At 43.1% G+C, this 22,122-nt stretch overlaps 1 protein-coding gene across 3 annotated transcripts; it reads left to right on the forward strand.

Moving 5' to 3' along the window:
• Positions 1 to 253: 253 nt before the first annotated feature.
• ALDH9A1 (aldehyde dehydrogenase 9 family member A1) lies at positions 254 to 21,788 on the forward strand. 3 transcript variants are annotated; one of them, XM_072946208.1, is made up of 11 exons: positions 254 to 458; positions 2,239 to 2,384; positions 8,454 to 8,583; positions 9,338 to 9,472; positions 10,423 to 10,619; positions 11,433 to 11,573; positions 13,568 to 13,756; positions 13,987 to 14,074; positions 17,011 to 17,152; positions 19,617 to 19,729; positions 21,509 to 21,788. In XM_072946208.1, the coding sequence occupies exons 1-11, from the start codon at positions 278 to 280 to the stop codon at positions 21,601 to 21,603; spliced, it is 1,557 nt and encodes a 518-aa protein (XP_072802309.1). In that variant the 5' UTR covers positions 254 to 277; the 3' UTR covers positions 21,604 to 21,788. The 3 variants fall into 3 exon arrangements, with proteins under 3 accessions (XP_072802309.1, XP_072802311.1, XP_072802312.1); XM_072946210.1 differs by lacking the exon at positions 254 to 458 and adding an exon at positions 734 to 803; XM_072946211.1 differs by lacking the exon at positions 254 to 458 and adding an exon at positions 991 to 1,118.
• The last annotated feature ends 334 nt before the right edge of the window (positions 21,789 to 22,122 follow it).

Below are 22,122 nucleotides of genomic sequence, written 5' to 3' on the forward strand. Positions count from 1 at the left end.
TGATCTGGAAGACAGAGAGAAAACGCGCGCGCACACGTGTGTGTGTGTGTGCACGCGCGCCCGCAAGTGTGTGTTTGTGTGTAGGGCTCTGTTGTGTTGCCCGTCCTTCCGGTTAAGGGGCCTCCAGGGGGCCCTCCCGCAGCCCCGCCCCTCCCCGCGGCCCCGCCCCTGCCCCTGCCCTCCCGCAGCCCTGCTCCCACCACAGGTCCCGCCCCCTGCCCTCGGCCCCGCCCCTCCCCGCCGCCCTCAACGTCCGTCCCGCGCTGCGCCCGCCCCCATGTTTCTCGGAGCAGTCAGGGCGGCGCGCTCTCTGCTTCTCCGCGCTCTCGTGCCTGCTCCGGTCGCCACCATGAGCACTGGCACTTTTGTCGTGTCGCAGCCGCTTAATTACCGCGGCGGGGCCCGCGTGGATCCGGCGGACGCCTCCGGCATCGAGAAGGCGTTCGAGCCAGCAACGGGTAATGGGACGGGGACCCGGCGGCAGGCCGCGGGCGGTGGGGCGGGGGCCGGGGTTGGGGTGAGGCTCGGGCGCGGGGGGACGCCCCGCCGCCGCGGCGGGGCACCTGTTTTAGCGCCCTCAACCTTCATTTAGTGCGTTCAGCAGACGCTTATTGAACCGGGGCAGGTGGCCGTGTAGACTGTAAAGGTGTTTGTGTAGGCAGCTAACGGTGCTCTGCAAACACGGATGCATCGGGCCCGGGAGGGAAGGGAGTCGTAGGAACCTGAAAAAGCTGGCGAATTGCGTGGTGGCGTCTGAAGGACTTTTACAACGGCCTGAACGGAGAGTCCACAAAGCCCAATGTGTGAGGTTCTGTTGTTACTATTATTGATTTTTAAAGCTAGGACTGCAGTAAGGTCTTCAACCGTGCACGGAGAAGAGTTCTAAGAAGGACGGGAGTGAAAAGAAACACTTGTGCCAAAATGGAGGAGCGCGCCCAGATGATCCTAATGAGCGTGAATGAGGACTTTGTTACCATCCCCTAGTGTTAAAGTATTTCTGGACACGAATCAGAACAGGGGGAGGGAAGAAAATTCCTGCCTTTATCCAGTGCTTAATGTGTGCCAAGCTCTGGTTCTGCCCTGGGAGCTCAGAAGATCACGAAGCAAATGAGGAAAAGGTTTTTTGTTTTGTTTTTGTTTTATGTTTGTTTTGCTGAGCTTTAATGCAGTATTTGTTTGGAAGAAAAATGTAAATTGTTGTGCAAGCCAGAATGGCGTGTAGCCAAAGGGATGAAACGGGATTGCAAGGGACTGGAGAATTTAGGTTTGACCAATTGCACTAAACCACAGAACAGCGACTTTTCAGAGCAGGAAGGGGTCACAGGCATGATCAGGCTCTCCTTTAAGTAGGAGGAAACAGCTCTTGAACCCCACCCCGATATTGATACAAAAGCAAAAAAACACTGCCGTTTATTTTAATTGCTTACAATGTGTGCGAACCTTAGCCACTGGCTCTACCAATTAGCTATTCAAACTTGAAACAGAAATTGCAGGTTTGTGAAATCTCTGGAAAAAGCAGTTTCACATGTTCTTGTGGGAGGGGAAAAGAAACTGCTGACTTGTTATTTTAGAGAATTCTTGTTGGTAGAGTCAGTCACAACCCTTGGGATTAAGGTCTAGAAAAACATCATTTCATATTTTGCCTGGGATAGAGAATAACAGTGAAATAAAGGAGGTTGGGTTTTTTCCTATGTTGGGGAAAAAAATTTCTTGCTTCTTGAACTGTTTTTTCTTGATCTGTTTATTAACCATACTTATCAAATACTAGTAGTATTATATGATTTGTATAGAAGAAAAGCCAATGATTTAAAATCAGTTCATAACCCAGGAGACAGAGCACTTCAATTTTGGTTTTGCAAGATCACTGAGATTCTCAAACACTGTTAAGGAGAGTTGCAAAATAACTGATAGAAGTTAATGTCAGTAAACTCAACTAGAGGTTTGCCCAATTGAGGACATGCCCATAGTTCTTGGTGTGTTAGGCAAGGGACACGGTCTCTGTAATTCTGTAGGTTGGTGAAGTTCATTTTTCTGGAGGGAAGCCTGCAACTTTGATTAGATTCTTAAAAGGGCCAGTGACCCCCTAAAAAGAGTTAAGAACTACTGGTGCAGGGGTGGTCACTAGTTCAAACCGTACTTAAGAAGTGGATCACTAAAAGGAAAATTGGATACACAGTACTTTTAAAAAGATGTGTGGCAACCATTTGCAATAACACTGACTTTCCCCTGTATTCATAGGCCGAGTGATAGCTACTTTCACATGTTCAGGAGAAAAGGAAGTAAATTTGGCTGTTCAGGATGCAAAGGCTGCCTTTAAAATATGGAGTAAAAAATCTGGCATGGAGCGTGGCCGAATCCTTTTGGAGGCTGCCAGGATAATAAGGGTATGTTTTAATGTACTGTCTTCCAGAGAAGTCCTCTTGCATTGTTCTGCAAGTTCTTTCTGATGATTTGCAGTTAGACTTGGATGTGCTACTAGGTTCTACCTTTATAACGAAATTGAGAAACATTTCCATATGCTCACCTTGGCATGTACGGCAAGCTTTCACTCAGTAATTCCCTTCTGGCTCTTCTTGTAACATCTCCCTTGAAAGGTTTTCTTTTTCCTCTTTGTTGGAGCGGTAAGGTATTCTTTAGAGCCTGTCTCTTTTCCATTTTAACCCTGTGGAATTGTTCCTTTTTACTTTTTCCTCTGATGACTCTTAAATTCGTGTTTCTTTTTTGTTTCTAGTTTTTTTGTTTGTTTTTTTAAAGTTGACTTTTCTTTTTTCTGGTTTATTTTCTACTATAATTGCCTGGGAAGATTTCATAGATTCATAGATGCTCCCCTCTCAGAATGCAAAGTTCAGCTTTTTTACAGTCTTAAAAAGCAAAATTACTAGATGCTCATTACAGAAAATTAGAAAATTCAGAGACTATACCCCAAAATTTGAATCAAGGATATCTCTCAGTGATAGCACTGTGGTGGTTTTTTTCCTCAATGTGTTACATCGGAAACAGGGTGGGAGAGTTCCTCTACTTGCAAGGTTGTATGTGTATCCTGACAAGCGACATGAGGCTTTCTGGATTAGGGAAAGAGACAGTTTATTACAGCGAAATGCAGCATCCAGAGCAATACATTAGCACTAGTTTTCTGAGCCCCAGTCCCCTTGGGGTGATGCTGTGAGAGCCAGATGTTACCCTGTTGCACGCAGTGGGCTGCACCACAGGAGAGGAGCCCTAAAATTGGGCTGGTGGCACATCTGCCCATCCTCTCCTCTGGAGAGAGACAGGTTACTCATTAAACAGATCTCCAGGGTTAAGGGGACACCTTCCAGTGTCCCCAGATTTATTACCTTGGTATGTAAGCAGATGTCTCCAGGAACCGGAAGTAGAGAACTTTGTATCTCCACATCTCTCCAGAGACCTCTGTCTTTAGGGAGACGCTGTCTCTGCCTTCCAAGGCCTTTGCTTTTCAGTCAGCTTGCTAGTGTCCTTTGCTCAGAAAGCCTGATGCAGTAATGTCAGAACACTCAGGGAGAGTTTTCTCCCAACACAGTATTTTCTGCTATTAAAATTTATTTTTAATTTGATAAACCAAAAGTGGTAACTCAAAGCTGATAATTTATTATTCTAATTTGTTTCTCACTTTTTCCTTATGCATAAGAATTGAGGGTTCTTATGTCTTCCTAAGAATTGGCTCATTTAGGGGGTGGGTATAGCTCAGTGGTAGGGTGCATGCTTAGCATGCACAAAGTCCTGGGTTCAATCCCCAGTACCTCCATTAAAAAAAAAAGACTAAAAAAAAAAAGACAAAAAACTAATAATAAGTAAATAAAAATTTTAAAAAGAAGCAAAAAAAGAATTGGCTCATTTATCATTATAAAATGACTTTTTTTCCTTTATCCTTAACATGTTCATGTTTTCTTCTGCCTTCTGGAACACGTGACTGTAGTTCGGATAACATTCAACATCCTTGTCCCCTAATTCTGTCATCTGTCATTTCTGATCTGTTCCTGTTGACTGATTTTTCCTCCTGGTTGGGTGTTTATATAACGTTCCTTTGTTTTGTATGCCTGATAATTTGTTATCACCAGATATTGCGAATTTTATGTTGTTGGATGCTGAATATTCTTGTACTTAAAAAAATACTGAAGAGCTTTGTTCTGGGACACAGTGAAGTTACTTGGAATCAGTTTAACCTGTGCAAGGCTTGCTTTTATCCTTTGTTAGGTGTGGCCAGAGCAGCTCATTTTGCCCCACTGCCGAGTACCCTTCTGAACACCTGGCCTGATGCTCTGTGTGTGAGTGAGATTTTACTCCCCCCGGCTGGTAGGAACATGAACCACTTCTGGCCCTGTGTGCGTTATGGGGATTTTTTCACCTTCTCAGTTTTTACCCCAGCCTTGGGTGGTTTCCTCACTCTCATCAGTTCTCAGGTGAAGACTTAGGGGGACTCTGCAGACTTCTGGGGTCCTCCTTCTGTGCAGCTCTTTTCTCTGCCGTCCTCAGACTGCAGACTGTAGGCATCACAGACTCCCCGAACTCCCAACCTGTCTCCTCAACGCAGAGTATCTGTCCCCAGGCCCCTCCTCCCGGCGCTGTGATGGAGCGCTCTCCCCAGGCAGCGGGCAGGAGCAGGTGCAGGACTCACCTCATTTGTTTCTCTCTCTCGGGGTCACTGTCGTGAGCTGCCTGATGCCCAGTGTCTGAAAGTTGTTGTACGTGTATCTTAATTGGTATTTTTAGTTGCTTACGACGGAGTCTAAGTCTGGTTCCTGTTACTCCGCCTGAGCCAGAAGCCTCCCGACTCCTAGTGAAATGAACGTGTTTTGGTATGTTTGTGAGTCTTACGTTCCCCCTTTCACAGTGAATCTTTGGTGCTTTTTACCAGATCATAAATCTTATTGGTAGGCTCTAGTCATTTCTCAGTTGGAGTCTCCTAATGAAAGTAGCTGTTACTTGGCTTAAAAGAAGAGAGAAAATGTTATTTGAAACTATGGTAACACCATTTACGCGCAGGAACGATCGTGTGTGTGGATTATGCACTTACCTCCAGTCCTGCCCGGGTGAGGTGGTCATCCTCGTGCCCCCTGAGGGTCTGCCTGGAAGTGCACCTCTGATCCTGGCCCTCCCCTTCCATTACACGGCCCGTCAGGCCCTTCAGGACCAACCCTCGTCTCCACCTCATCTCCTCCCCTCTTCGCACCCCATGAGCCCCAGCCGTGCACTGCTGGCCCTTCTTCCTCTGCCACGTGCGTGCTCACGTCCCCTGCCCTCGTACGCGCCAGGATGCTGTGTTCCTGTGATGGCTTCTCCACGTTGGCCGCCCTGGAAGACTTCTCCGCACCTTCCTAGGCTGAGTTTGGGGCTTTGTCTGTCTTCTGCCCCTTGGACTTAACATCTGTAGTGTTTGGTCAGCTGCATTGTTACGACTGGTTTATTGCTTTCTTTCCCCCGAGACTCTTCAGGTCCCTGAGCAAATGGCCTCCCTCTCTCTCTTGCTTCCTCCTTCCCTCTCTCCCTTTCTTCCTTTTTGAAATCTCTATTATGTTGGGTGTGGGCCTTAGACTATAACTGATGACCTTTCACCTTTGTTGAAATTTAGCATTTCTCCTGTGAAACAGTTCTTTCTTCTCTTCCCCTCCTGTGGACACTTCCCCCCCACCCGAGGGAGAAAGGGAAAAATGTTTGGATATAAGGAGAATGTATAGCACACACCAGGATGGTGGGGGGACCAGAGTGACGGATCCCCAAACTGGCTGAGAAGTATTAAAGGTGAAACGAAAGCTTGGCTCTGGCTTTATTCTGTTAGGTACTAAATAAACATGGGTTACCTTTTAAAATAAATTTTTCTGATGTGCAAGGTGCTTTTCATACATAATTGTATTTAATTATCGAAAACATCCTGGAATGTTGTGGTTATTTACTTAGTTGACAGATGAGGAAGCAAACATGGAAAGACCGGCTCAAGGTGGTATCACTAGGCAGTGTGAGAGCTGGTCTGTTAGGCTGCAAAGCCTGCGACGACGGTTTTGCTCAGCTCCGCCCCTTGAAGCAAGGGGAGGGGGCAGTTTAGTGGGGGGGGACTTTGCTCGTGTGGCTCTCTTATAAAAGCTGGACGCAGGGCCTGCTGAGGGTGTTGTCTGTGAAGGAGAAAGGTGGGGCTCCTGCCCTTTGCCTCTGCCTTCTTCCCAGTGGTCCCCTGGTCAGGTCTCGGGTGAAGCAGGGTGGTGGAGGGGAAGATGGGGTGGATACAAAGCACGTGTTTCCCAAGAAATACTTGCTCGTTGTCGTGGTGGGCAGTTCTGTTTTATGATGGCTCTTGTAGTAGAAGGGGCAGGAAACTTGCATTGTTTTCACCTTCTCTCTGCCCTTCTTATTGCACGAGGGTCAAACATCCCACTTCCTTGTAAGCAGTATCAGCTATCGGTAGATATCCACTTGGACTCCTTGGTAGTTTTCATCAAGGATTGTTTTTCTGATGATCTCTGAAAGGTGTGTCAAAAGATCTCATCATGGCCTTTTAGAAATAACCTTTTCTGTGAGAGTAGAAAACGCTGGAATAAGACAGGAAAAATCTAAAAGGCCAGCCAGTAAACTGAATTTTCTCTTTGAGGTGAAACTTTCAAACAGTCCTTAAAGCGAATTGTTTGTTCATTGTTTACAAAAAAAAAAAAAAAAAGGAAAGAAAGAAAAAAATCTTACGAGACTAAAACTTCCTTTCTCAGTAATATTCTAAGGCTTTTCAGCCATAGTCATAGGTTACTTCCTGTCTGTTCACTCTTGTGTTAACGTGGAAGCCAGCAGCATTTCACTTTGCCAGTTTAATGTTTCTTCATGGTTTCGAAATGGTAATGTACTGATTCATCAGTGCATTCATGCTGATTAGTGAACCACTACCTACTTCCTCTTTAGGGCCTGGTTGCCCTCTTACATTCTACAAATGAAGTTGAAGTCACTTACAGTTAACCATGCCTTTTAAAGCATGTTTCACGTTAATCATGTGCAGCAGATCCAAGACTGGGGGATAATTTATACCTGGTTTCAGAACTGATGCTTGCTGTCCTCCTGGGTACCCTCTTTCCAGTATTAGTAACTGGAAAACGAGTTAATTGTTAAAAAGTTGTTTTGGTGAGTATAGAATCAGGGGAAGAAAGGGTGCATTGTTGGTTTAAGAGCCAGTTTAATTCAGACCATGTTTGAATGTGAACAGATTATTTTTTGTGAAGGAATGTGTCTATTCATTAATTGCAAAATTAATTTAGAACTTACTAACTTCCTTTTTCATAAGTGAGCTCCTTGAGGGCAGAGACTGGATCTATCCTTTTTTCCTTAGTAATGAATGTGGAATCAATGAGTCAAAAGCACCTTATCCCGCTGGTCTTTGTAGAAATAGTACACGTCCAGATATCACTACCAAACTGTCCCTTCCCGTATGTCATACTGATTTCCATATTCTTCCTTCCATCTTTTCTGAGATTTGTACTGTGGGTAGATACTCGTGTTAATTTCTGTTGCCTTTCTTTTTTGCTTCTGGTCAGCCTTTCTGATTATCAGTTTTAGTAAGAATCCTTCTTTACCTCAGTTGTTTGATTTGTCTTTTATGTATGTTCAGATTTTGACCCTATCGTTTATTTTAAATTGGACCCATAATAGTAAATATTTCTTTACATATTTAAGTTTTTCATCTTCTTTGGGGGGTAAAAAGAGCATTACTTAGCTTTTCTTTTTAGATCTAATTTCCTAAACCTTTTCTTTCATCCCTGGACCATCTCTAGCACCTCTAAGTTGTGTAAGCTACAACTGGAAACAGTATTTGAAAAGAGAATTGAGGGGAGGGTTTAGCTCCGTGGTAGAGTGCATGCTTAGCATGCATGAGGTCCTGGGTTCAATCCCCAGGACCTCCTCTAAAAGGGAAATAAACCTAATCCCCCCACCAAAATAAAATAATTAAATAATGCAAAAATAATTAAATAAAAAAAAGAGACTTGATGAGTACTGAGTATCAGAAAATAATTATCTTACGATTTTAAGATGCTGCTTTTCTTTGGGTGAATTCAAGCCATGTGCGTGTATAACCTTTTAAATGTCCATTGTGTGTTGGCTATTTTGTATAATTTTCCTAAGGACTGTACTCTTTTACTCTATACATGCAAACACATGCATACGTATCTATACATATTTATACAGGCATACATATATAGTATTTCTTAAAACATTCCTTTTCTAACTGATCTTGAAATGAGTTATTGATCTTGAGTCTGTGACAGTTGAGGGGAAGAGTATGGCTGCTTCTTAGCAATAAGCCTTTCTCTCTCTTCCACATGTCACACTGCCATTCCTTTCATTTTCACTGAAAGTTCAAGCTGTTCCCATTTTTAAAAATTGGATAGTGAATTCTGCTCTAAGTGTCGAATATGTGGAGGTGTGTGGTAACACGTCTTAAATCTGCTCTTCTGCTTTCCCCAAAGGAGCGGAAGGATGAAATCGCCACCGTGGAGACCATCAACAATGGCAAGTCCATCTTTGAGGCCCTCTGGGACATCGACACGTCCTGGCAGTGCCTGGAGTACTATGCAGGCTTGGCTGCGTCCATGGCCGGTAAGCCCTTGCCCGGCCTTCTGTGCTCGGCTGACAAGGAGGCAGGAGAGCGGAGCCGAGAGGGGAAGGGTAAAGATTTGGGGATTGAGACAGGCTGGGGTTAAAACCCTGGGCTCATCGCTCTCTGCTTGGGTGACCCTGGGGAATGACTTCATCTTTTCTTTTTCAAAGTAGAGAAGATAATCCCTGTCTTCTTGGTTATTATAAGGATTAAACGGGATGATGTACGTAAAAGCATCTCTCCTGGTACCTAAGTTATAGACCACATTGTTGAAAAACCACTTCTTGCAAGAATCGTTGAGTGCATCATATTTACTGGTTTCGCCTATTTAGCAAGCTGTTTAGGAAGTTTACACTGCTTCACGGTGGCTGGTTTAGCAGGACCCTGGAGGGCCTTGGGGAGCCAGAAGTCTGAGGTTTCAGGGTCCTCAGACTCTTTAGCTGCCGAGTGTTTCCCCATTTCTCTTTCATTTCCTCCTCTAAGTTATCTAGTGAATGCCCAGGAAATTTTTAGAGAATTATATTAAATTGAATGAATGTGAATTTGAAGGTTAGATGGCAGTCTTTATGCAGAGAGAGTATGCAGAAGCAGTGTACCAAGGGCTAGTATGAGCAAAGGTGTGGAGGCAGGGTGAGCTGGGCTTGCTGGGAGCCGTGAGGGGGCTGGTCTGGCTGGAGGCCAGGGTGCGTCCAGGGGCTGGGCAGGTCTTAGGACAAGCGGACTGCATTCTCTTCCCCTTTGCTTCCCCCACAGGCGAGCATATCCAGCTCCCAGGCGGCTCCTTCGGTTACACGAGAAGAGAACCACTTGGGGTGTGTGTGGGGATAGGAGCCTGGAACTACCCCTTTCAGATCGCCTGCTGGAAGTCGGCTCCAGCTTTGGCTTGTGGTAAGAGTGCATCGTTCCTCCACCTGTGAGCCCCCCTCTCAGAGGACATGGTTTTGCCCCTGCGCTGCCCCTTAGGGAGCTTCTGCGTTACATAGACAAATGGTGTCTGTGTTATTCTCATTTTTATTTAATTTATTTTTGTTTCTGGAAAGGAAGAAAATTCTGGCCTTGGGGGTCTTGTTTTTTTTTTTTAACTGTCAGATGAATTAGATTTGTGTTACTTGTGAATTCTCTTCCTTTCTGGACAAGAATCCTGGGCCTGAATTTCTGTGTAGAGGCGCCCTTAGGAGCATGACTTCATTTAGGAAGCAGAAGATAAACTTCCGTCTTCATTTGTGTCTTAAGAGAAATGATAAACCAGGCTTCCATCAGAGCAGCTTTGGCTGATTGACAAAAAGTTTTCTCACACAGTTTAAATAGAAGAATCTGTGGGAGAAGAAGACATTCTATTGTAGCGAAAACTGTCCGGTTAGGAAAGCATTACTATTAGGACATTGTGTTGAAAGGTAGCTTTTTTCCTGTTGCCTCTACTTGTTCTTTCTGCCTGTTCCTGTGTGAGAGAGGAGAAACAGAACTGAAGTGTGAGCTCTGGGGACTCGCATCAACTTAACTAACCTTTCCGGTCTTCGGTTTCAACTTTTGCAAAATAGGACTCATCATAGCTTCTTCACACTGCTGTTGCAAGCGTTAAATGAGATAATACATAGGAAAGGGCCTGGCCATGCAAGTGTAAGGTATCACTGGTTGAGACTGCAAGTGTGTGCTTTGGGTTGTGTTTAATGAGAGAAAACAAAGTGGGAAGGACAAGATGTGTTTACTTACGAGTAACATTTTTGGCCCAGCATTTGAGGGGAAACAGGAAGCCGAGTTGTTGACTTGTCCTCCAGCCCCCTCCTCAGAGGGTCCTCAGTCTCAAAGTGTCTTTCTCTGTCTGTGCCTCGGTGACGCAGGTAACGCCATGATCTTTAAACCGTCTCCCTTCACGCCCGTGTCTGTATTGCTGCTGGCCGAAATCTATACTGAAGCTGGCGCGCCCCCTGGGCTCTTCAACGTGGTGCAAGGAGGGGCCACCACAGGCCAGCTTCTGTGTCAGCATCGAGACGTGGCCAAAGTCTCCTTCACTGGCAGTGTGCCCACCGGCTCAAAGGTGAAGCTAGAACCAGTGTAGGTGAACACAGATGGCATGTGGATATGGTCATGTCTGCCCTCCCCAGGCTGCATGTTGGAGGCTTGGCCTCTGATTTTACCTAACTTGTGTTGGGAGGGAGGCTGGAGGTATTTTGGAGCAACGTCTGAGGGAAGGAGGCACATGCAGGGTGATGAGAACAGCTCGCTGGTGGCAGGCCCAGTGGGGATGGGAGTCGCCTTCTCCTGCCTGTGTCTGAGGGGCAAGCCCTGGGCTGTTACTTGTGTTCTTTTGTGACTTACCTCATCTGTAGCAGCCACCTCCGAGGGAAGAGCATTTTCTCCGTTTATTTCATTTTATTTATTTATTTATTTAAACTGAAGTATAGTCAATTACAGTGTGTTAATTTCTGGTGTACAGCAGTGTCCCCGTCATACGTATACATACATATATTCGTTTTCATATTTTTTTCATTAGAAGTTTTCTCAGTTTATTTCAGATTCGTTGTTTTAACCTTAATTTGTGCTCTGAGCCTTGTCAGCCTTGAGTACAGTAACAGTGATACAGGAGAGTGTCTGCCCCCAGCAGTCAGGTGAATCGACAGTATTCTAAAATGAACTCCCCTGTTCAGCACGTCAGGTGCAGTTCTGTGGGTTCCCTTCAGTGTTCCGGAAAAACATGTTTCAAGTAGCCAAAGGACAAAATATATTGAGGAGAACAAGGTGGCCAGTCATGCATGGTTCAGAATGACTTCAGAGGTTCAGGGTCTCATTAACCTAGCACGCAATCCTACTGGCGTTCAACTTCTGAATGCTCTTGTCCTTGTTCTGTAAGATCATGGAGATGTCAGCCAAAGGAATCAAACCTGTTACCTTGGAACTTGGAGGCAAATCTCCCCTGATCATCTTCTCAGACTGTGATATGGAGAATGCCGTGAAGGGGGCGCTGATGGCCAACTTCCTCACGCAAGGCGAGGTGTGTACCTGTCCCTGGAAGAGGCTTAAAAGGAATCTCCAGCCCTTGATCTCACAGCATGTTTTTAAGCTTGCTGTTTTGAAGTAACTTCAGACTTACAGAAAAGTTGCACAAACTTTACAAAGAATTCCTATGTACCTTTGAACTAGTTTCCTCAAATGCTTACATTTTATCACATTTGTTTTACTGTTCTGTTTGTCTATACATACATACGCATATGATTACGTTTTTCCTAAACTGTTTGGAAGCTGCAGACAGGCAATCCCTAACCTCTGCGTATCCCTAAAAAAAAACCAAGTGCATTTTCTTAAATAAGCACAATGCACTTGTAACATTAATAACTGGATATTAATGTAGTGCTGCTACTCAATCTATAGCCCTTACTCAGAACTTGCCATTTGTTTGACTAATATCCTTTTAGCAAAAGAAAACAATTTTTTTTTTTTGCTGGTCCAGGGTATAATCCAGGAAGATGCATTGCATTTAGTTGTCATATCTCTTTAATCTCATTTCATCTGCAACAGTTTTAAAGGCATTCTTACCTTTCAAGACTGTGATATTTTTGAAGAGTACCAGCCATTTATTTTGTGAAATGTCCCTCATTTGGGTGTTTTTTTTTTTTAAGTTAGATTCAGGTTATATATTTTTGGCAAAAAAACACAAAAATGATGTTTTCCATGTTTTCCATCATTGCGTGTTTTCCAGTGGTGGTGCGGGCTTTGATCACTTGCTTGAGGTGGGTCTTTAAAGTTCCTGATTCTTCCTTTGTGGTTAATAAGTATCTTGTAGGAGATAACGTGAGACTGTCTCGTTCTTCATCAGACTTTGACCCACTGTTGTTAGCACCCTTTGATGTTTGCTGGAAATGTTTTTTTCTAGTGGTCACCAAATGGTGATTTTTCAGTTCTATTTTTTTCCCCTGTGTGTATTTAAGAAAGAACTTTCTCTTCTCCCTTGTTTGCTATTCTTTCGTTTACTTATATCAACATGGACCCATGGATTCTTACCTCATTCTGTGGGTTATGACCCATTACTATTATTATCTGTTTTGATGATCAAATAATTGCAGATTCTGCTGGTGGGAGCCACTATCTGGGACTTTTTGATATGTCCTCATTATTATTTGACTCTTAACACTTTTTTACTGCCTGGCACATCAAGGTGTCCCAGACACATCAAGGTGTCCCAGACACATCTTGTACTTTGCTGGCAGAGCTCTAAAGCCAGCCATTTCTCTACGGAGGCTTGGTTCCATTTAGTGGTAAATGGTATTTAGAAACCAAGATCTGGATGCCAGGTGTACCCATTTCTACTGGGGTATCATTGCTTCTGTGTCTTCTCAGAAGCCAGAACTAGGAAATACACTTTTGGCATCTGTGTATATATGTATATGCACACATCCATGTTTGTACCCATCTATATTAACGATTACAAGTTTTTATAGATATTTCCAATAGTTCCAGAACTGCGAGGTTTATTTTAGCCTCTTCCCTTCCATATTTATAATTTCCTTCTCTGACAGTGAGACATTGGGCTTCCATTATTCATAATACATGTAATTGCTCAGTCCTAGAATATGCTATAATAGTTTCAGATTTGTGAACCTATACTACTGTGAAAAATAAACCTTCTACCAAGAGTTCAGCATTTTTCACAGTTCTTTTTGTCGTTAGCCTGAGGATGTAGTTAAAATTCTGTGTTCTAAAGTTGATGGGTCATTTCTTCCTTCACTCACCCACTGTGAATCAGATGGATCTATTAATTGCCTTAAGGGAATTTAAACAGAAACAAAGATGGAACTTTTATCTCAAAGAGCAGATAGTTTGTGTGTGGGGTAGTTACATGTGTGATCCTGTCAGTGTGGTGATAGTTTTTAGAAATGAAGCTAACCTTTAAAAAAAGTATACTGTCTCTTAAATTTAAAGCTGTTATATTTCTTTTTCCTTTTCCTTTTTTCCCCCTTACCTGCATATAAATTTGTGTCTGTTGTTTAGGTGTGTTGTAATGGTACAAGGGTATTTGTGCAAAAGGACATTCTTGATAAATTTACAGAGGAAGTGGTGAAACAGACCCAAAGGATAAAAATTGGAGATCCTCTTCTGGAAGATACAAGGATGGGTCCTCTGATCAACCGGCCACATCTGGAGCGAGTCCTTGGGTTTGTTAAAGTGGCAAAGGAGCAGGTGAGAAACGGATGGAGATGAGATGATGAGGGGTAGGGTGTTTACCCCTGGGTTGCTTGCTGTGTGCCCCTTTCCTGTGGTCCTGTCCGTTTGGGAGCCGCGTTCTGCTTTGTCCCTGCAGTGGAGTGACGAGGTGTGCATTTGTTCAGGACGTAGGTAACATTTTGGGAATGCATATTGGGGTTGTACGTTTAACATAAAATACACGTTCTTTTCTTCTTTTTTGTCAGGGTGCTAAAGTGTTATGTGGTGGAGACCTGTATGTACCTGAAGATCCCAAATTAAAGGAGGGGTATTACATGAGACCCTGTGTGTTAAGTATGCATCTTCTTACTTGCTTTTAGAAAATTTGAATTAAATGTCAGATAGAAAAGAATGTTTATAAACTACGTATATGGTGTAAGGCAAGGGTTGGCAAACTCTGTCCCCACTACTCAAATTGAAGAAGTAGATGTTCTCCATTACCTTTGAAGGCTCCTGTCCCCTCCTCTTGGACGATGGTCTCAATTAGTTTACCTAGGACTTTCTGAGTCTACACCTGTTGTTCTGGAAGCGAGCAGCTCAAAAAAAATGAAAGTGCGTGTTTGATTAAAAATTAAATAATGAATTTCCTTTCTCAAGAAAGTTGGTGAAGAATGTGTTTTTCTGCGAACTACAGGTCATCAATATAATAAAACCAATTTGTCAGACGATATATTAATATTTTAAACATTACATGATACAGTGATTTTTAGCATTTTCGTTCAGTCTTTGAATTCTCCTGGTTTGGACAGTCAAGTGTGTGGTCATCCCGCTGCCCCCACACCACTGTCCTTCCCTCCTGCCAGGTGACCCTGTGGTGGACGGTGGTGGTGCCATGTACTTTTCTCTGTCACTTTATGTTTGTTAGTACCTCCTATAAAATATTGTTAGTTTTCGTGGCTTTAAAAAAACTATATGTAGGTGGAATTATGTTGTATAATTCCTTATACCTTATCTTGAAGATCGATTCAGCTGATTTTTGTCTCTGAAATGGAGAGTGGTGTCACTTTTCAACACTTAATATTTGATGCAGGTTAACCTTTAGCCCTTGCCAGAGAAAGACTCACTGAGGTTTAAAGGCTGTGAATTTAGTGTCCATGCCATGGGCTAGCTTGTGGTTATTAAAGAAGAAGGAAAGCTCATGATATGTGTTTAAATAGAAAATACAGATGAAACAGTAGCGTGTATGGTATTACCCCAAATCTATTAAAAACCATGTACACGCGTGAGAAAAAGAAGGAACGGAGTATATGCATTGTAATATTAATAGTGGATTTCTCTGGATGCTGAGGCTGTGGGTGATTTTTATTATACTTTGTGAATTTCTGAATATTACAGATTTTCTACAGAGAACATGTATTTTACAATTAGAAAAAAAAAAGTTATTTTTAAACAAGCTGTGAACCAGACAAAGAACAGGGAGCTAATAACTAGCTTAACTTCATTCTAGCATGAAAGCCTGGATTGTGGTCCCCAGATTATCACTTGGAAAATGTGTTGAAAGGACAGATTCCTGATCCCTGCCCTAAACCCCCCAAATGTACCTCTCAGGGGCTGGGAACTTAAGATCTGCGTGTTAGTAAGTCCCCAGTTCATTTTTATACACCTTAAAGTTTGAGAATGACTCCAGAGCCTTAATCTTTAGGTTCTTTTACTTGAGATTTGAGTGTTATATTTTGGGCAGAAACCTTTCCTTCTCTCGTACGTCAGCTGCTACTTTATCCCCTCGTCTCTTTGACTCTCCAATAGAGAACTCACTGCACACAGAACCGTACTGTGTTATCAGCCTGCGTTAAGATGAACTCTATTCTGGGACTATTGGGTAGTGAATTGTCTTCAGTAATTAATAGTCTGGCTAATGATTTCCCTAAAAAATTATATATGGATTAGTAGTTTTCAAAGACTTGGAACATAATAAACTATCCTTAAGTACACCTAAAATTACTTAATATATTTTTGAATATAGTTCAGGTGTCCCCAGAGTAGAGTGTGACATACAGATGAGCAGAGTGCTGTTCCTCCTTTGTGTGCTATGCGAGCTCTGATCCACCTCTTACCAGCTTTCAGAGTCCTCATCTTTGTAGATATGCGAACAGTTGGCGCTTAGCTTTGGCTGGTGGAGAGCTGGTGTTTGTAGTGGGGTTCTCAAGCTGCTTTTCTGCCTCCACGTGGTTTACATGTATATCACCTCTCCCCCTCCATGCAGTGATCACTGGCACTGAGGTGAGCTGTCCCTCAGCTGCAGCGCAGATAAGAGCACCACTGTCTTGAGAATCCCTGGGGTCCAGGATTGTACATCTAAATATGTGAACTTCTTTAGCTATATATGCATATTTTAAAATCTCAAGTGTGAATTTAATCATTTTAAGGAATTAGCCACTTAAAAACTTAAGTACATTTTCATATAAACATCTCTTCAATTATTTGTTTTTATATTGTGGTTTTTTTTCAGTCTTATTATGTAGACAGTACAGTTCGACTGTACATATATTATACTGCATGTAAATACATATATACAGTATACGGCACATTTTTTTTTAGTTTACATATATGTACTAATTATTTCTAAGAACAGATTAGATCTTTGGCTTTTAAAGTTGCATAGTTATCAAAGGAATAAAGCTAATTACTAAGTTTTCTTTTTTTAAAATATTATTTCTAATTCTCATCATATCACAGCCATTAAGAAAATGGGGAAAAGTATAAAAAATATAAATCATGTATAACATTTTAACAGAAATTGGGACAATATATACAGTTTGTGCCTTTTCCAATGACTTTATCATGAGCATTGACTTACTGAATTTTCAGCAAAAGCATTACTTTTAGAGGCTACATAGAAGTTCATGGATGTGTTCTGCCATCACCCCATCTGTTCTGGATGTTTAGTTTGTTACCTCCAGTTTCCACTGTTACAGGAATGTTGTGATGGAAGTCCTTGCACAGGCACCCTTGTTCACCTCGTTAGCTGTTTCCTTACGATGAATTTAAAAAAGTAGATTTAGAATGAACACAAAGGCTATGACTCCTCAATCTATAATGTTAAATTGTCACAAAGAAAGGATTTTCTGATTTATATTCTGATTTCTGAAGAAAGGAAATGTCACACTGAAATTTTTCTAAAGCTATGTATTTCACTGTTTACTATGAATAAGAAATTTTAAGATGCCAGGAATAATAATTCCTTCACTGATGTTTGTTTGTTTGTTTGTTTTTTTAAATAATGTTTGTAGCTAATTGCAGAGATGACATGACCTGTGTGAAAGAAGAGATCTTTGGACCAGTTATGTCCATTTTATCCTTTGACACTGAAGCTGAAGTTCTGGAAAGAGCCAACGACACCACTTTTGGACTGGCTGCTGGTGTCTTCACCAGGTAGGTGGGGAAGGACCCCGAGGCAGCTTTGAAGACATGGGGTGTAGTACCTGCTTAGGTATTTCATTGATCTTAACCCCTCACTGGAGTTTGTCTTCACCGCATTTTCATTCACATTTTCTGTTTGCTTCAGATAAAGCCAGAAGATGTCAAAGTAGCATTTTTCTGTTAGCCCTGAATGGCCAGAGAACCCTATTGTTGAGTTTAAATTAAGCTATAAACGTTTTTGATGAAAATTCTATCCTTTTTCTTTCATTCATTAAGTAAATATTTAAAGTTCTGATTTCTATGTAAGTGTCAGGTTAGGTGCCTATTAAAAACATACAGATCAAAGAATTTAGAAATGTGTTAACATATAAATACTGGGCACTATTCTTCAAAAACATAACTTGTAGTGACTTTATAACAGTCCCTAATTGGAATGCATTGTAACACATGTGGGCCTTTTTTTTTTCTATTGTTTTATATTTAGGGCGCTATTTCCAATTTTAACTGTTGTAAGTAATGTTGTGATTAACATCTCTGTACATAAACTTTAACCCCTATTAGAAAAGCAAAAAATGATTTGGGAGTAAAATTTCTTTGAAAATGATTGCCAATTGCTTGATTATATACAAACTCTTGATTAGTCTTTGGCAACAGCAGGCTGTGTTCTAAGGCTGCTTTACACACTTGGGATATTGCTGTTTCTTTGGTGATACACAAGGAAATTTTTTTCTCTGCAGTTTTGTATTCAGGATCCTGGGTAAGAAGACCCAGTCCCTTTTGAGGATCTGATATAAGAGCTTCTCTTTGAGGAGCTTTTTCTTTTAAAACAGATTTTATTTTTTAGAGCAGTTTTAGGTTCACTGCAGAACTGAGTGGAAACTACAGAGATTTCCGAAATACCCGTGCCCCCAGCACATGTGTGGCCTCCCCCATTGTCAGCATGCCCCGCCAGAGTGGAACTTGTGTTAGAATTGATGGACCTACGTGAACACATCACCACCACCCAAGGTCCGCGGTTTACATGAGGGTTCATTCCGTGGGTTTGGACAAGTGTGTAAGGGAGTGTATCCACCATGGTGGATCTCACAGAGCAGTTCCGCCGCCCTGAACGTCCTCTCCGAGGAGCTGTTCTTTTGATTTGAGGACTGAGTGGGTTAAGTCTCTTCCTCCTGCTCTGCTTAGCCACTTGACAGACAGAGAAAGGCCACAGTCACAAAGGAGGGTAACTCCTATTTTTAAAAACAGCTTTCTGGGATAATTCATGTACTATACAATTTGCCCATTTAAAGTGTACTGTTCAGTAGTTTTTAGCATATTTACAGAGTTGTAGGTACCACTGGCATTATAATCTAATTTTAGAACATTTTCATCATCCCAGGAACATTAGCAGTTACTCCGCATCCTCTTCTCCCCCCAAGTCCCTGGCAGCTACTAATCTACTCTCTGTCTTTATAGATTTGCCTATTTTGAATATTTTACCTAAGTGGAATCAGACGGTGTGTGAACTTTCATGACTGGCTCTCTTCTACTACTGAGTAATATTTTACTGTGTGGATATACCACATTTTGTTGGTTCATTCAAATAATGGTAGACGTTTGGGCTGTTTCTACTCTTTGGCTGTTGTGACTAATGCTCCTATGAGCATTTGCATGAGTTTTTCTGTGGCTGTGTGTACATTTCGTTTCTGCTGGGTATATACCCAGGAGTGGAATTGCTGGACCATATAGTAACCTTTTTATGTTTAACTTTTTGAGGAACTGCCGAACTGTCTTCCACAGTGGCAGCACCATTTTGCATTCCCACCAGCAATGTGTATAAGGGTTCCAGTTTCTCCACATCCTAGTCAGCACTCGCTGTTGTCTCTCCTTTTGGTTTTAACCATCCTAGTGGATGTGCGGCGGTGTCTCATAGTTTTGATTTGCGCTTCTCCGAGTTGTTTTTTCACTTTCTTGATAGTCTCATTTGCAGCACACGATTCTTAAAGTTTTGATAGTTATTCTATTTTTTTCTTTATCTGTTACCTTTGGTGTCATGTCTAAGAAGACTTTGTCTAAGCCAGGGTTGTGAAGATTTATTGCTGTTTGCTTTGAACAGTTTTACGATTTTCACTCTGACATTTTAGGTCAGTGAGCCATTTGAGTTAATTTTTGTGTCTGGTGGAAGAAAGGGACCTTCATTCTTTTGTGTGCGGGGCATCCAGTTGTTCCAGCACTATTTGCCGAAAACACTATTTTCCCCATTGAATTGTTTCGGCTCCCTTGTTGCTGCTGCTGCTTTTATGCACGCTTTTGAAGGAGACTTTCACACACAAATCCTTGTCTGTTTTGCCTGGGTGGCGCAAGATTTTAAAACACATTTTGAAGAAACAAGACTTCTGCAATATTTCGAGACCCTTTGAAGTAGGGGGCGTCTGACTTTTTCTGTTAAAGTAGTAACACGAAGTTCTGAGTAACCAGTGCATTTTTTTCTTTGTAGGGACATCCAGCGCGCCCACAGGGTGGTGGCCGAGCTTCAGGCTGGAATGTGCTTCATCAACAACTATAACGTCAGCCCCGTGGAGTTGCCCTTTGGTGGCTACAAGAAGTCAGGTGAGCAGCCGGGAATCGGGAAAGCAAACCCCTGTCTCTAGAGACACTGGCCGCGATTCAGTCCTCATGGCCCTGGTTCCTGAACGTGTCTGTGTATCAGAATCACTTGGAAAAGTATGTGAATTCCTGGTCCTGCCCAGACCCACTGGATCTGTCTCTAGGGATGGAACCCAAGGATCTTTATTTTCTTTTTCCAAAAGCTCTCCAGGAGGTTCTGAGAAAAGTTTATCTCTTCTGTAGGACTGCTTTTCCTCACAGTCTGTGATCGGTGTCAGCATAAAACCACCCCTAGACCTTCCATTGGGGTCTTTGTCATCATCCGCTGTGGAGATTTAGAGTCAGTTTAGGTGAAGTGTCTCTAAAGTAATATCTCAGTGTATATTAATTTGTTTTCTTTATTATGCCAAAGTATTTAAAAATCCCTTAGTCTACATTTAACAGTCAGTCATAGTCATTATTACTACACCACGTGGCATACAGGAATGTTGTCCCCAAGCCACCGCCCATTCATTTCATGTATTCAGTAGTCAATCAGACGTGTTACCATATCATGGCAAATTTATAAGTCCAGCCTGTTAGGGGGAGATTTACAGCATCAGGAACGTAGCCATTACTTTGAAGTTCTTTCTTTGGCATTGGTTGCCTATAAATATTCACTAATTTCCCATGGTCTTCTGAAAATTGGCTTGGACTTTGTAGGGGCACCTTCTTAGAGTCTGACCCCTAGTCTCCTGGCAGATACTCATGGCCATCACGGTGTTGGCAAACGTATAAACGTGGGTGAGTGATAATGAGATGGTGGGTGTTAACTTCAGCTTTATTTGGTCTGTTGTTCGATATTTTCCTGGCATTCCCTAACCATACATCACTAAGCATCCTTGTGCCTGTCAGGTACCTGGAGGAGCTGTACGTGCAGGCCCCAATGCAGAGCAGGAAGCCAGGCTCTGTTTTGATAATTCATAACCCTCAGTGCAGGGAAAAGTTTGGAATCTGCAGCATAGGCCTCAGTGAAATCTGAATCTTTGGATCAGTGCCCATGGACGTCAGTGCATGGGATGAGAGGGCCGGAAAGCTGGCCTCACGTGTCCAGCCAACTCTGTGTGGAGAGGATTTGGAGAGGAACAAAAGACAGAGTGAGACTACCAGGGCCTCGGTGTACATCACCTTTGAGTTGTGCCCCTAGAGATGTGCATTTTTGGGGACTAGGCCTTGCCCTTCGGAGGCAGCGCCCCCTTCAGTCTGGGGCAGGGGGCACACGGAAGGCTGTCCTTTTAGCACGTGACCCCATCCACTAGGGATTGGGCAGTGTCTGGACTTTGAATAACCTGAGGACCTAAGGGTGGGCAGGGGGTAAGTGGTGGGTGCTCTCACAGACTTAGTGTGAGAGAAGGTTAATCGGCCTACTGTGTACAGTTAAGTTTCAGGTTAGCACCGACTTTCAAAGGCAGCAGGTTCATAGGTGCAGAGAATGCTCTAATGCTGGATAAGAAAGTCTGAACATTTTTAGACCTTAACCCAGACTAGTAGATAGATAATGGAAGTTAAGATTAGACTGGTGAGAAATGAGACCTGGAAATTTCCCCATCCTTGTTCCCCAAGGCCAGTGGGTCACCTTTCCCGTGTCTAGCTCCGCAGCTAATGCCTGCAGTTGAGGCCTTGATCCCGGAACCTGGGGCTCTGTGCTCCCCCCAGCCCCGTGAGCACCCCTGCCTCTGACGGTGCCTGCGACGGTGCTGCGGCAAAGGCTTGTCTTGTCCTCACCCTTTCTCTTCCTTTCAGGATTCGGCAGAGAGAATGGCCGTGTGACAATTGAATATTATTCACAACTAAAGACGGTGTGCGTGGAGATGGGTGACGTGGAGTCTGCCTTTTGAAAACAGGAGGTGAAGCCAGTGAGCGTGGCCGGGCTCGGAGTAATGAGGACCGGCTCTGTTGACGCAGGCGGAGCAGCCGCCTGCTGTTTAGATCCAGGACGTTGGGTGTTCAGGATTAGAGCATGGTTCAGTGTCACTCTTCATTGTTCAGTTTCCTAAGTAAAAATGTGCATAAGTGTCTTCTAGATACTAATCAAGAAATCTGTGATTTTCCGCCAGTTTCTGTGAAATCTTTGAGAGCCACTACCACACTTCTGGGGAAGAGGGGGAGGGGCCAGGATTATTCGTCCATAGAGTCCACCGGCTGCCGGGTTCATTCTCCAGCTTGCTTTAAAGAGCCTGCTCCTTCAGGGGTTCCTGGTTGAGTCAGTTGAGGTGATTTCTGCTCCTTGACATTTTTTAAGCCATGCCCCCCTGTCATTCCATTGCGAAGACCGACAGTCAGAAGAGAGAGGGCTTGGCCAGCGGATGGGTCGTCTGGGTGTGAACACCGCCTTGCCAGAGCTAGCACTGTGCCTC

Source organism: Vicugna pacos, chromosome 21, assembly GCF_048564905.1.
Source record: "Vicugna pacos chromosome 21, VicPac4, whole genome shotgun sequence".
Classification (NCBI taxonomy): domain Eukaryota; kingdom Metazoa; phylum Chordata; class Mammalia; order Artiodactyla; family Camelidae; genus Vicugna; species Vicugna pacos.